Below are 15,629 nucleotides of genomic sequence, written 5' to 3' on the forward strand. Positions count from 1 at the left end.
AATGCTGAAGTTTGGAAAATCTGATGGAAAGCGCCAAACTTTTAAACTATCAATTTTTAACTTCATCAAAAAATATTGTCCCAATTCACACCCAACCAAGCCTTCGCACTAAACCACTCTCACCCCCAACCCATGTTCGATTTCCCATTCATTCCAGGTAATGGACGACCGCTGGGAGAGCGAAGTGATCGAGTACGGGGCAATCAACATCACCGGCTTTCGGATAGTGGACACGAGCAAAAAGTACGTCAAGGAGTTCTTGGACAGCTGGAAGCGGCTGGACCCGGCCACGTCCCAGGGCGCCGGCAAGGAGCTCATTTCGGCGCAGGCCGCCCTCATGTACGACGCCGTGTTCGTGCTGGTCGAGGCGTTCTCGAAGATTGTGCGCAAAAAGCCGGACCAGTTCCGGGCGTACACGTCCCGTAGCCGGGGCCAGCAAGCGTTCAGCCTGCCGGCGAACGGGACGCGCACCATGGACTGCAACATGTCCAAGGGCTGGGTCACGCCGTGGGAGCACGGCGATAAAATCTCGCGATATCTGCGAAAGGTAAGCTCTTTGCTTTACATTGTTTTGAGAGGGGATTAAAAAGTGCAACCCTTTTGAAACCCCAGGCTGGTTCAACGTTCTTTCTCGTTAAAAATTGAAACTGCTCAACTCAGACGATTGGCGTTCAAATTCTGAACCAACCTGATGTAGAGTCCTACAAAACTTGGTCCATCTCCAAGGCATTAGCAGCTTTATGACATCGCCTCCACACACACACGGACACAAATCCGGATAAAAAATAAAGTACCTGGCACCGGTCGGTCAGTCGTTCGGTGTCCCAGCAGCACTATCAGATTCCCGCTGTAGGACACCCAAGCACTGCAGAGATGTGTCGCTGTCCGGAGTAGTGTTATTTATCTCACACACGACACCAAACAGCTCTCAGGTGTTGCCAACGCTGCTGTGCTGTGTTCCGTCGTTGATACACATCTGGGATTGTGTCCTAACTTCCGTCCCGTTTGTTTTTTTTTTTTTTGCAGGTGGAAATCTCCGGCCTGACCGGGGACATAAGATTTAATGAAGACGGCAAACGGCAAAACTACACCCTTCACGTGGTCGAGATGACCGTCAACAGCGCGATGGTGAAGGTGGCCGAGTGGAGCGACGAGGCCGGCCTGACGCCGGTGATGGCCAAGTACACCCGGCTCAAGACGGACATGAACTACGAGCGCAACAAGACCTACATCGTGACGACCATCATCGAGGAGCCGTACATTATGCTGCGCCAGCCGGAACCGGGCGAGACGCTCGAGGGGAACGACCGCTTCGAGGGCTACTGCAAGGATCTGGCCGACCTGGTGGCGAAAAAGCTTGGCATCAACTGTGAGTGTGTGGGTCGTGGAATGGGGCGGGGGGGTGCAGGGTTACCTGAACGTAGTGGCACTTTAAAGGTCCATTGAACAAAATTACCTTTTTTTCTATTTGGGAGTTTTTGAAACCGCCTTGGGTCAGGAGTATTTCAAAAAACTCAAAAAGCAAAATTTAACATTGTTTTTATGATACCTTTTTACAAAACTCCAGATTTATTCCAACGTTCAAAACATTCAAAATAAAAAGCTTGAAGTTAAATTAAAACAGTTCACACATCAGTGTGTATAACTATCAATACCTTAAACATATTAATTTATCAATATTAATCAATATTTTCTCACAAAATTTTTTAACAATAGAAAAATAAGTATCCTAAAAAACAATCAAGGATTGTCCACTACAAATATTGTTGAAGTTTCTAAAATTTCTGGTCGAGAAGAGGATACCAAAAAAAAATATTTTTCATTTATTTTTCATGCTAATTTACCAAAATATATCTGACAAAATTAAACAATCTTTTGTTTTTTAATTACAAAAATAGAATAATAAACGATTTAAACAGTCTTCAAAATAATTTCAAATCGATCCTACAAGATCCTTTCAAGGATAACTATTATTATGCTATTGACATAACATTGATTTTTCCTTTTTTTTAGGATAATTGAACAATATTAAAGAAGCTATTCTAAATTTAAATGAAATTCAAAATCCTGCCAAATATCGGATTTGCAGCAATTTTGGTCGAAATAAAGAGACCGATTTGATGTTATCTTACAGTTCATAAAATCAATGAAAAATCTGTGAGTTCGTGAGACTGTGACGTCACGCTAGACTATTTCTTGAATACTGAAAATTCAGTCCCAAAATATTTTTTAAAAAGGTTTAATGATTGATAAACCTTAGTCATTAATGAAACACAATACGAGGTTATAAGAAAAAAGATCTTTTGATAATTGATTTAACATGCTTAAATCATATTTTGAAAAAAATGAAAAAAAAATCCAAACGCAGCCTGTCAAAATAAAAAACTTTCTGGATTGAACTCCGAATAAAAAAAATCCTACATTTATAATTTGCTAAATTACATTCCAGAAAGGACCTTCTGAAAAATTAATCTAAGTTATGTTAATCAAGGCTCAATCAAACCAAAAAAACAGCCATCTCAGTCAAATAAAAATGGAGAATTTTAAAAATTTCCTATGAAAACTCAATTTTATCACTAACACCACTGTTTCAGCTACTGCCAGCGATAAAACGTCAAACCTTTTGCATTGCTCAATAACATCAATTTTCATGCAAAATCTATAATTTTCATTAATTTGACTTTGTGACGTAAGCGCCATTACGAAGAAATGTATTGAAATAAACCGCCGCAAAAATCACATTTTTTTAGTGAAAAAATAAACACACGTATTAATGTAAGTAATATTTTTTCATTAAAAAACAGTGGTGTAAGTAATAAGATTGAGTTTTCATAAGACAAAACAACAAATTTAAAAGAAAAAAATAAGGTACAAAATCATCGTCAATTATTGTGGGTTATGAATAAGACTTTTTTTTCATAAAATATGTACACGGGAAAAAAACAGATCGTTTAATAAACATTTTTGCTCAAAATGTTGAATTCCCAAAACACTCATTTAATTATTATTATTTTTTATTGGACTTTATTTCATATTTTTGAAGTATTGTCATGCATAAACTTCAGATACCCCAAAAAAAATATTTTCGAAAATTATACCTCTTGTTCCAGATTTTGCAGCATCTTAAAGATTTAAAATAGTGCAAAATCTTGTACAGGAAGTGTAATTTCCGAAAAAAAATTGTATAGGGTATCTGAAGTTTATGTATGACAATACTTCAAAAATATTGTTTAGGGTGTTCATTTTATCGGCAATCGAACCATTTCAAAGCTGTTAAGATAAATTAAAAACTTTGCGGAACAAAAAGCACTTCTGCAAAAGATTAATACAATTTTCATATTTTTACACTGTTGCTGGTTGCTGAATACAATCTCTTTTGTTCGATTTTCAATGTTTAAAGAATAAACTTTTGTTGATTTTTCTGCTTATTTTAATATAACAATTTGAAATGCTTGGATCCTGTTTTGGACATATCATAATGTTGTGCTTGATTTTCAAACTAGGAATTAATTTTAATGAATGATTTTTTTTTTCAAAATTTTAATTGAAAATCGAACCACGAGCTTTCAAAACGATGCGAGTTCAAAAGTAATTGCTACATTAGTAGCACTGAAAAATATATCTTTTACCAAATTTATGCATTAAAAAGCTGTACGTTAGCAACCTTCAGATAAAAAATGTCAATAAATAAACATTTTAGGAAGTATTCGCTTCTTTTCTGAATTACATTTTTGCATTTCTTGCATTTTTTTTATTTTTGAAAGATTTTACCTTATAATGTGTTTAACTTTAAAACGATGCACTATGTCCAACACATTGTATACAAATTTTCAAATGCAATAGTTTATTTTTTTTATTCAAAAATCTATATTTCTCAATAATTTTGATTTTTACCATCCTGAGATCTAGCGCAAAAGATTTTTTTTTTTGAAAGTACTCAAAACATTTATAAATCGATCGCAAATCCTTTACCTTTCTTAAGTAAAAATCAAAAATCTCGATATTTATAAAAGTTGTATAAGGTCGTTGCAAATATTTTTTCAAAGTTTATGTCCCTCGACTCTGGTCGGGGTCAAGGGGGAGGGAGGGCAAAAAACAAAAAAAAAATGAAATAACAAGCCATGGCCTTAACATTTGTATGATAAAATTGTTTTAAAGTGCATTTTACATCTGCCTAGTTGTTTTGCAATCATTAGTTTTCAAAATATCTAAATATTGAAGAGATTTTTTTTTCGCTGAAAAAATTACTTTTTACGGTGCAGTACATTGAAATTCCAAAAAAAATTTAAATATTTTTGATCTGACAAAAAATAAAAAATAAAGGTTAAAAAATTTAAATAACAGGCCACGGTTTCAACAATTGAATAAAAAAAATGTTTTAAATGCATTACTCATCTATCCAGTTGTTTTGCAATCAAAAGTTTTCGAAATTTCTAAGTATTGACGAAAATTTTATTTTTGCGAGAAAAAAAAATGTTTTTTCGGTGATGTACATTGGAATTCTATAAAATTAAAAATATTTTTTAATCGAACCCAAACATGCTAAATATGACTATCAATGTCTGCATTAGGGAATTTTAGATTATTTTTAGTTGATTAGCTTTCTATTTCCATTGAAATTTTCAAGTTTTTTGATAAAAATTTGTTTTGCCCCCTGATTTTTCGGACCAATTTTGAAGGGAGGGGGGCGACATAAACTTTGAAAAATATTTGCAACGGCCTAACTTTTTTTTTAAATCTCTTATCATAACCTACAACTTTACCCAAGACATTAAGTCGATCATAAAATCCCTTCTAAAGGTACAGATTTTCATATATTCACTTGCCCATTTTGTACGATTATCCCGAGTGTCTTTTAGAAGACTTTTTCCGAGAAGTGCCATTTTTTCGTTGATTGAAAATTAGGGCGATCACGGTCGGAGCGATTCGGAAAATCTAACTTTCCAGGATTTGTTTAATCTTCTAGAAGGTTGTTGGGCATAACAAAAAAAATAAAACGCTAAAAAAATCTGAGTTTTTTTTCTTTAAACTCAAATTATCTTAATTTGAAAATGCCTCATTTTCATGGGAAAAGTGTAAGGAACCACCCTAGCAAAATTAGATAATTGTCTGAACACATATGTTTTTCCGTGCAATTTTCCCGCAGAAACTTGTTCTGCACTCAGAAATGATCCAATGTGTCAATATAATTTTTTGAGCTTCATGATTACACAGTAAAAAATATTGTAAATTTGGAAGCTGTAATTTTGCAAGGTTGAATATTACCTCATTTATGATGTAATTTTACCACAATTTAGACTGAAAAAGTGACATTATCCAGAAAAGTAAAATTAGACATTTCCAGAGGTAAAATTACACCTTTTTCTGACATAACAGATGTACCCCTTCCCTGATGTAATATTACCATGATTTTTTTTTTTGTGTGTAGATCAAATTTTATATTTCTAAAATATTGATTTTTCATAATACGAAAACTTTTTGCAAACCCTTACCATAATTTCACCCAAACACCACTGGAGGTCATACAATGGTGTCCGAACTTGCAGATGTGTATACAGAGGATTGGTCCATGAAGCTGCCAAGTCCAAGCCCGGCCACAGGAGCACAAAACCCTCTTCCTCTTTTGGTTCCCAGACCGGGCGGTGTGATGTATGGTACCCTCGGTGTTTATTGTTATTTATACCTTTTTTTCGGAAAGAGCAAAAGTCCCGGAATAAGGAGGTGGGGAGGGGGGGGGGCTTCTGCAGTGTGATGTTTCTTTCTGTTGAGCAATTTTATGGCTAGTGGAATTTAATTTTCATTTCAGGAAAGATCCATTTAATGATGGCCGTTTCATAGCTGGGCGCCGCCGCCGGATGCTACCTGTAATTTTTCAGCCGAATTCCCTCTCATTTCACACGGAGAGGCTTGGAACTTTTCCAAGATTTTCTTCAACGTTTTTCTTTTTTTTAAGGCTAAGGCGCAATGAATGATGGCGGGCAATTTTGTCGGTTTATTTAGCTTTTGTGGTGTGTGTGGGCGGAATGGTCGTATTGCTTCTTCAGTTCAGCAAACGATTTCGCTGGAAGGATCTAATTTTGATGCATTGACGTCGCTTTCGGTTGAAAGCATCTGAATTGAATGTAGTGATTCCGGGAAAAGACGAATCAAACGGTATTTGGTCTTTGAGTCAGACAAAGCCAAGACCATTCCTATATAAGCTCCTCACGATTGTTCCAATTCTGTGTAGCAGCTCAAAAAGCGTATTCATGGCTTTGTCCGAATCAATTTAGGCTCACGGACATATTTTGTTCATAGGTCTTCATCGATTTCATATTAAAAAATTCAATTTTGAAAAAAAAATTGCCCAATCTCAAGGCACTAGCAAACATAAATTACCTCCATTAGTTTAACTTATCATCGTGACCCAGTGGATAAAAGAAAACGCGGAAAACCACTCGGGTCAATTAAAAATTTCCCATTTTCCTGGCCGGGTACGGCAAACCGAAGCAAAACTACTCCACCCTCCCCCCTCTTCCCCCTTTGTTCACGCGAATGTGGTTTTGGTCACTGTGGTAATCTCGCTGTCAAACTACGACTAACTGGCGAACCCGCTCCGTGGCACTCGTGGTGGCCAGTTGTTGCAAATAACAGTGCACAACACAGTGTTGCATTTGGCGAGCTAGAGGCGAGTGATTTTGTGAAACCGTAGGGGGGAAGTACTTTGTACTGCAGGGTAAAAGCATTGACTTTTTTTTAAATTATTATTACAACATTTCTTTTTTAGCGGTACGGTCCTTTCTAATATTTCGAGATTTTCACTAAGACACGTTTTTCAGTGATTTAACGCTCGATTTCATGGCGTACTCAAAATTCCTTGAAAAAAACGTATTTTTTATCAAAAAAATGTCGAAAAATAGTTTCCAAACCACCTGCCATTTCTGTACTTTTCGAATCTGCAGTAACTTAGCAGAGTATTTCTTTTATTTAGAACAATTTTCAATTTTTTACAGTTTATGTTTTTTCCTAACTTTGCGCATAGTTAAAATTTAGAGTGTAGAGTGTAATATTATACAAAGTTGTCAAATAGACAATTACAAAAATGTTGACGTTTAATTATAAAGTTTGCAAGTTTTCTTAACTTTTTTCAACTTTTTAACTTTTGCAAAAAAAAAACTTAAATCGAAAATTCAACAAAATTTAAAAAAAAATAGAATCAACCCTAACATGCTGAAAATGATTCTAATCGCAGGGGATTGCATTTTTTATTTGTTTTAGTTGATTACGCTTTAATTTCTATTAAAAATTTAACATTTTAAAAAAAAATTGGCTTCCTGATTTTTCAAAAACGGAAGAGGGGTTTGGGAAGTTGCTATGTGAGTTGGCGGAGAATGACCCGATGAAATGAAATTTTACAAGAAATAACTCAGATAAATGAAAATAAAAAAAACTTGCTAAAATACCATTAGTTCATAAAAAAGTATAATAAAATGTCTAAGAAATATTTTTTTTTAATTTCCTACACAGAAAAAAATGATGGTAATATTCATAAGGAAATGGTGACGGATTTTGTGTCAAAAAAAAGTGTAATATTACATCAGGTATTGGTATCAGTTCCCGACATTTTGTGGGATCCGGCGAAATATTACGTAAGAGGGTCTAGAGCAACTTTTTTTTTAAGATTTAATTTTTGATTTTATAGGAATTTTCTTCTGAAAAGTCGATAGAAATCGATGGGTTCATGTTCATATCCATCAAATTTTGTTATGAATGTGCCTCAAGAGACTCTAAATTACATATGAGCAAATATCCACGCAATCGGTCTTTTTTTGGAATTTTAATTTTTGTATTTTTTAATCCGACTGAAACTTTTTTGGTACCTTCGGTATGCCCAAAAAAGCCACTTTGCATCATTAGATTCTCCATATAATTTTCCATACAAATTTGGCAGCTGTCCATTAGGGTGCCCAGAATATGGGACTTTTTTTCAAAACCTCGCTCCACAAGCTGAATATTGTTCCTTGAGCTATTTTAGAACTCTGGGCCAAATATGAGCAAAATCGGTCAACATTTACCCATTGATACTCGGAGGTGAAGTTTGTATGGGAAAAATCGAAAAAATGTATGGGAATCCCAAGTTTCTTACGGTTTGGTCTGCATGGTGCGCAACTACCATCCAAATATTCTTAAAAGTGAGATTCTTATCGGAAATTTAATGCTCTACAACTTTGTAGAACACACCAAAGCTGTAAAACTTGATCCTGAAAAGTTATTGGGAATTTAAAAAAGTCATTTTTGTATGAAAAAAGTTTTTTTCACCAACTTTAGGCTCGAGTATCAATGGGTTAAACTCATCCAATTCCGCTCAAAATTTACACAGATGCTTAAAAAAACCCAAAAAACCGTTTTCCGCTTGTGGAGCAGGGGGTCATTTTTTCTGGGCACCCTACTGTCCATACAAAACTGATGTATGAAAATTGAAAAATCTGTATCTTTTGGAGGAATTTTTTGATCGATTTGGTGTCTTTGGCAAAATTGTAGGTATGGATATGGACTACACTGAAATAAAATTATACACGGTAAAAAATTTTTTGGTGATTTTTTATTTAACTTTTTGTCACTAAAACTTGATTTGCAAAAAAAAACTATTTTAATTTTTTTTTTATTTTTGTATATGTTTTAGAGGATATCAAATGCCAACTTTTCAGAAATTTCCAAGTTGTGCAAAAAATCTTTGACCGAATTATGAATTTTTTAATCAATACTGTTTTTTTTTTCAAAAAATCGAAATATTGCTCGTAAAAAATTTTCAACATCATTTTTCGATGTAAAATCTAATTTGCAATCAAAAAGTACTTTAGTGAAATTTAGATAAAGTGCACCATTTTCAAGTTAAATCCATTTTTAAGTGACTTTTTTGAAAATAATCGCAGTTTTTAGTTTTTTTTAAATTAGTGCACATGTTTGCTCCCTTTTGAAAAAAACATTTTTGGAAAGCTGAGAAAATTCTCTATATTTTGCTTTTTTGATCTTTGTTGATACGACCCTTAGTTGCTGAGATATTGCCATGCAAGTGTTTAAAAACAGAAAAATTGATGTTTTCTAAGTCTCACCCTAACAGCCCACTATTTTCTAATGTCGATATCTCAGCAACTAATAGTCCGATTTACAATGTTAAAATATGAAACATTCGTTAAATTTTCCGATTATTTCGAAAAAAATACTTTCAAAAATTTTAAATCAAGACTAACATTTCAAAATGGCCAAAAATTAAAATCATAACTCGGCCTAAGATTTTTTGCACAACCTGGAAATTTCTGAAAATTTGGCATTTGATGTCCTCTAAAATATATAAAAAAAATTAAAAATAGTTTTTTTTTTGCAAATCAAGTTTTAGTGACAAAAAGTTAAATAAAAAATCACCAAAAAAATGTTTACCGTGTATTATTTTTTTTCAGTGTAGTCCATATCCATACCTACAACTTTCCCGGAGACACCAAAACGATCAAAAAATTTCTTCAAAAGATACAGATTTTTGAATTTTCATAAATCATTTTTGTATGGACAGCTGCCAACTTGTAAGGAAATTCATATGGACAAACTAATGATGCAAAATGGCTTCTTTGGGCATACCGAAGCAACCAAAAAAGTTTCAGTCGGATAAAAAAATACAAAAAAATGGAATGACCGAAATCTGAGAGAACTGCTCATATTTGACCTCAAATCAAAAATTTTCAACCAAAATTTACCAGATTTCTAGCTTTCTTTGAAATATTCCCAAAATCCAAGCTGAAACCTCAAAACGACAAAATAATAACCTTTATTTGTAAAATTTGTCATGAAAATACAGCAACAGATTGCCCGGAAACAAATTCGAGCTTTAAACATTGCTAAACATAGAGTATTTCATTTAAAAGCTATTTATTACCCAAAAGGTTCCCAAAATTATTTTTTTAAATCCTCTGCCAAACAACATATTTTAAAACATATTCGAATCAATCACATTGTAGGGAACAGTTTTCTGAACAATTTCCGTAAGTAAAGTATTTTGATTTGAAGTAAATTATGTAATTTAGAGTCTTTGAGGCACATTCATAACAAACTTTGATGGATATGAACATGAACTCATCAATTTCTATCGACTTTTCTGAAGAAAAATCCTTAAAAATCGAAAAAAAAAAACTTAAAAAAAAATTGCTTTAGACCCCCCGACGAAATCTTTCGCCGGACCCCGCAAAATGTCGGGAAAGAGCCCTTCTTTCATGGTGCCAAATATCAGACTTGCCGAATTTTTTATCTTAAGTTTGTTCTAGGAAACACACCGTGCATAGTCTCAACATTTGAATTCAAAAAATGTTTTACAATGCATTTTAAATTAGTTTTCCAAAAAAGTAAGAAAAACTTTTTGCGATAATAAGAGTCGAAAATTTTCAAAAATTCAAAAGATGTTTAAATCAACCCAAACATGCTTAAAATGATTTCAAACACAGGGGAATGCATTTAAAATCAATTTCAACTGATTGCACTTAAATTTCCATTGAAATTTTGAAGTTTTTTAATCAAATATTTTGTTTGCCCCTGATTTTTCGGGCTTACTTCGAAGGGGGGGCCCGGGCAGACGGTCATAACAAAATTCATGCCATTTCAATAAAGATACTGTTAAAATAACAAAAAGTGTTATGGAATATTCTTGCAAAATCCATTTTTGCATAAGAGTTTAATAACATTTTATGTTATCATAACAAAAATTGTTATTGGTCGAATATTGATTGAAAGCAAAAACAACTTAGGAATAACATTTTTTGTTATGGACAAATAACTGCAACTGTTATTGGGATGATCGGATTAGTTGTTAAAATAACAAAAAAGAATAACAAAGATTTGATCGAAGAATAACTCAAAATGTTATTAGTCTGTTATTACAATAACAGTCCAATAACAACAAATTCATAACGTCGAATAACAAATCTTGTTATAAATAATATAAAACGTTATTGGGCTAGTATTTTCAATTATCAAAAAATGTTATTCCTTCGTTATTTCCGTCTGCTCGGGGGATGATAAAAACTTTAAATAAAATATGTACCAGCCTAATTTAAATAACAAGCCATGGTCTTAACAAGTCAATGCAAAAAGTGTTTTAAAATGCATTTGTTCATTTGTTTTGCAATCATAAGTTTTCAAAAAAATTAAGATTGAACGAAAACAAAAAAATACCCAAAAATAACTGTAAACACGCTAAAATGATTCTAAACGCAAAGGATGCATTCTGAATTCATTTCAGCTGATTGCACTTCAATTTCCATTGAAATTTTGAAGCTGTTTGAAAAAATATTTTGTTTGTCCCCTGATTTTTCGGGAAAATATGGAATATTTATTCGATTAATTTAATTTTAAAAAGTATCTATCATTCAAATCGCATTATTGTTAAGAGAATGATGTACAAATCTGCTTAAAGCAACCCAATCAACGGTCAACGCAAACAAAACCCAACACACCAACGAGTGCCTGCCTGTCGCATAAATCTAATTTAATGCGTTTTGTTCACTACCTTTGGCACACTTACACACACGGACACACTCTTGCAGACGAGCTGCGCATCGTCAAGGATGGCCAGTACGGCGCCGAGAATCCGGACGTGAAGGGCGGCTGGGACGGGATGGTCGGCGAGCTGGTCCGGAAGGAGGCGGACATTGCCATCGCGTCGATGACAATTACCTCGGAACGGGAACGCGTCATCGACTTCAGCAAGCCGTTCATGTCCCTCGGGATCTCGATCATGATCAAGCGCCCGGTCAAGCAGAAGCCCGGCGTGTTCAGCTTTCTCAACCCGCTGTCGAAGGAGATTTGGGTAAGTGGATGCGGGGTTGTTGCCCGGTCATTAACTGCATTTGCAAATGATGTCGGAGGCAGGCACGTGCCTGAGGGATGAGCCTTTGAAGTCGGAGTGAAATTTATTGCATTTTTATTAGAAACGTGGTCACAAAACTAGTCAACAACTTGTCTGGAGTGCTCGTAGTTGATCTTGTTCCATTCAATTATATTTCACTTTGTAGCATTTCCCGGACATCCAGACGATGGTGACCCTCGATTCTGCCGCTACGATGTCAATAATCAATTTTTCCAATTTCCTTCGCTCAACAACACTAAAAGCTCCACCGACTTGAGTAACACAATGCCCGGAAGGGGTCCAGAGCCAGAGCATTTGGTCACCCCTTCTCGGAAGAGCCCCGACGATGTCCCTGGCTACGTGTTTGTCCCGACCAACCGCCCACACCGCACATCCTGCAGGACGGTACTAATGCTATTTTGTCTGTCTATTTTCATGTGTGTTTGTCCACGACGTGGGTTGCCGCCGGCCTTCGGTTTGCGATGCTCCAGATCTGCGTTCTGTTCAGCTTCGTCGGCGTCAGCGTCGTCCTGTACATCGTGTCCCGATTCTCCCCGTTCGAGTGGCGGCTGGTTAATTATAACGGTAATTAATTTTTGCGCTAGCAACTCCTAACTTAATTCTCAACCCACATCCTCAACCCACTCTTCCCCCGAATCGCCCTCATCTCAGACAAAGGCAAACCGTTTGGGCTACTTGCAGGCGAACAGCCGGACGCGGTCCCCCAGGCCACGGTCAACGAGTTCAGCATCCTGAACTCGTTCTGGTTCGCGCTCGGTGCGTTCATGCAGCAGGGCTGTGACATCTCGCCGCGGTCCATCTCGGGCCGGATCGTCGGCAGCGTCTGGTGGTTCTTCACGCTTATCCTCATCTCGTCCTACACGGCCAACCTGGCGGCCTTCCTGACCGTCGAGCGCATGGTCACGCCCATCAACTCGCCCGAAGATCTGGCCGCCCAAACCGAGGTCCAGTACGGCACGCTCATCCACGGCTCCACGTGGGACTTCTTCCGGGTAAGTCCGTTTTGAAATTAATTCGCTACAACCCAACACCGCCACTAGATGTGCTTCTCAAAATTCGGCAGAAAAATATTTTTCTACAAATTTTTGATCATTCAAAATATCGAAAAGAAGAACTGATTACATTCTGGATAATTTTAGGTTTGGAAGTTTTGACTTGTTTTTATGGCTCTGCAATGTGTTTTTTTTTAATATCAGTTTTTCAGGGGCCAAGTTCAGCAGTTTTTTTTTGACAACAATTAATATTTAACAAATAATAAGTTTGCAACATTTATAGTAATTTCACAGATTCCCGGGCAGACGGTAATAACGAAATTCATGCCATTTCAATAACAAATACTGTTAAAATAACAGAAAGTGTTATGGAATCTTCTTGAAAAATACATTTTTGCATAAGGATTTAATAACAGTTTATGTCATCATAACAAAATTTGTTATTGGGAGCGAGTTGTGGCGCTATAACCACGGCAAATAGTGTCCAGGGCATTCGTGGAAATACAATGTCCCATCCCAGAGGGTCCCGGAGTACCAAACCTTCTTAGCATGGTGCTCCCAACGAATACAACCAAAATCTCGGAGCGTATGGTGGTGTGTCCCCACGCTTCTTCCTCCCCTGTCGATTCAGAATTGTGTTGTTGTTCGAACACTCAGTGCTCAAACTCAACCCAATTACGAATCATCTCTGCGATACGGCTTTACGCAGTAGGCCTGGCCGCTTTAACGCTTGTGATGTTTCAATGCATTCAGATGCAATGGCGCTCTACAAATGTTAATAAATGACAAGAAGAGTGCTAGGCGTCATCTAACCTAAGGCACTCTCCAGGATCCCTTCGAAAGATTGGCTGCGCTAGGGTCTGATTAGATTAGATTAGATTAGATAACAAAATTTGTCATTGGTCTGATATTGATTGAACGCCAAAACAACTCGGGAATAACATTTTTTGTTATGGAAGAATAACTCCAACTGTTATTGGGATGATCGGATTAGTTGTTAAAATAACAAAAAATAATAACAAAGATTTGTTCGAAGAATAACTTAAAATGTTATAAGTATGTTATTACAATAACAATCCAATAACAAAAAAATCATAACGACGAATAACAAATCCTGTTATGAATAACATAAAATGTTATTGGTCTAGTATGTTCAAATATCAAAAAATGTTATTCCCAAGTTATTACCGTCTGCTCGGGTTATGCCTCTTTGCATTTTTCTTCAATTTGAATGATAATGGACAATGGTATCATCCTATAGTAGAAAACAACAAAAACATGCAAAACATTGAAAAAGTGACTATAAATACGTGAAAAATTGCAAAAATAATAATGACTAAGCCAAACATTACCAGAAACAAAAAAATAGTTAGCAAAAAAATAAAAAAAAAAACAAAAATAAAATGATGAATCAATCTAATATTTGCATTTATGCAAATTAAAATGCCAATAATTTAACAACAAAAAACCAGTGAAGCATTTTTTTGGTAAAACAAAAGCTGCTCAAAATAACCTTATAAACAAGGTAAAAATAAAAATTCCCAAAAAAAAGTCGGCATAAGATAACATGAAAAATGATCCACAAAACTAATTCTCAAAGTTTTATTTTTTTATTTAAATGCTTCTAAATTATAATTTAAATGTTAAATAGAATTTCTTGATATCACTTGAATAATTAAAAATACGGTAAAAATCATTTAAAATCAAACAATTACTTTTTAAATTTCACACTTTTTTTAATTTTGAGTATTTCTCCTCGAAATTGATGATTTTGACCATTTTAATTTTATTTCTGCAAGTATAAAAAGTTTTTGCGGTGATGTACATTGGAACTTCATAAATAGAGGGTGACGATTCTCGAGATTTTCAATTTCCCGGGAATCGAGAGTTGAATTTTGCAATTTCCCGGGAATTCCCGGGACCCGGGAGTTTTTTTTAACTATGCCAATAGTGCCAATCATTTATAAAGAAATGTAATTAATGTGTTTCTTTTCAATGAATTTAGATACAATTAATTTATACTTTTGCAATAAAACGTTAATTACTAACCTCGTTATTTTCGAGAACTGTCTACCTTTAATTTTTTTCTGAATCTGCAAATACGAGATCGCTTTTTTATTTTTTTTGGACTCATAATTGCAGTTTAAAATGTTTACGAATCTTAATTCGTACTAAGTGATTTTTCAAAAGTTGCACAAACTTGTTTATAGATTTTTGTGATGTAAAAAAAAAGCTAATATATAATTTCCCAGTATCGGGATTTTTGCAATATGATAAATAACGACTCAAAACAACAATTTAAAATTGTTTTTCCTTTCCTTTTTAATGACAACTGTAAATATTAATTGACGAAATAGTTATTAGGAAAATCCGAATGTTCAAATGTGGCGGATCTTAACTTTATAAAGATTGCCAGAGTTTTTTTTTAAATTAAAAATGAGGTTGATGCGAAACACAAAACAATGTATTGACATCGGAAAAAGCAAAAAAACTTTAGCATTACCAAAAAAAAAACTAGATTGAGAGGATTGCTATGCTCGAGAGAGGATATGTAAATTATACTTATCTTGAAAAGGCTTTTCCTCTTTGAAATAATAATTAGAAACAATAACTGCTAAGTATGTTTAAGTTAAAATTTAAACTTTCTGAATAAGAAGATTAGAGATGCATTGGTTTATTCAAACTTGAACACCGAATATTAAATTTATTATCCAATGACAAAAACAATTTCGAATTAGTTGATTAGC

General features: G+C 34.8%; 1 protein-coding gene across 2 annotated transcripts in view; it reads left to right on the forward strand.

Moving 5' to 3' along the window:
- Positions 1–15,629, forward strand: part of LOC6040743 (glutamate receptor 1) — a 293,386-nt gene that overhangs the window by 262,035 nt on the left and 15,722 nt on the right. Inside the window, exons 5-9 of one of the 2 annotated variants that reach the window (XM_038260942.1) lie at positions 158–547; positions 1,027–1,369; positions 11,568–11,830; positions 12,361–12,454; positions 12,542–12,882. In XM_038260942.1, coding sequence (XP_038116870.1) covers positions 158–547; positions 1,027–1,369; positions 11,568–11,830; positions 12,361–12,454; positions 12,542–12,882 — 1,431 coding nt within the window. The remainder of the gene's footprint in view (positions 1–157; positions 548–1,026; positions 1,370–11,567; positions 11,831–12,360; positions 12,455–12,541; positions 12,883–15,629) is intronic. The other variant, XM_038260943.1, reaches the window with a different exon arrangement.

The sequence above is a fragment of the Culex quinquefasciatus genome, chromosome 3 (assembly GCF_015732765.1).
Source record: "Culex quinquefasciatus strain JHB chromosome 3, VPISU_Cqui_1.0_pri_paternal, whole genome shotgun sequence".
Classification (NCBI taxonomy): domain Eukaryota; kingdom Metazoa; phylum Arthropoda; class Insecta; order Diptera; family Culicidae; genus Culex; species Culex quinquefasciatus.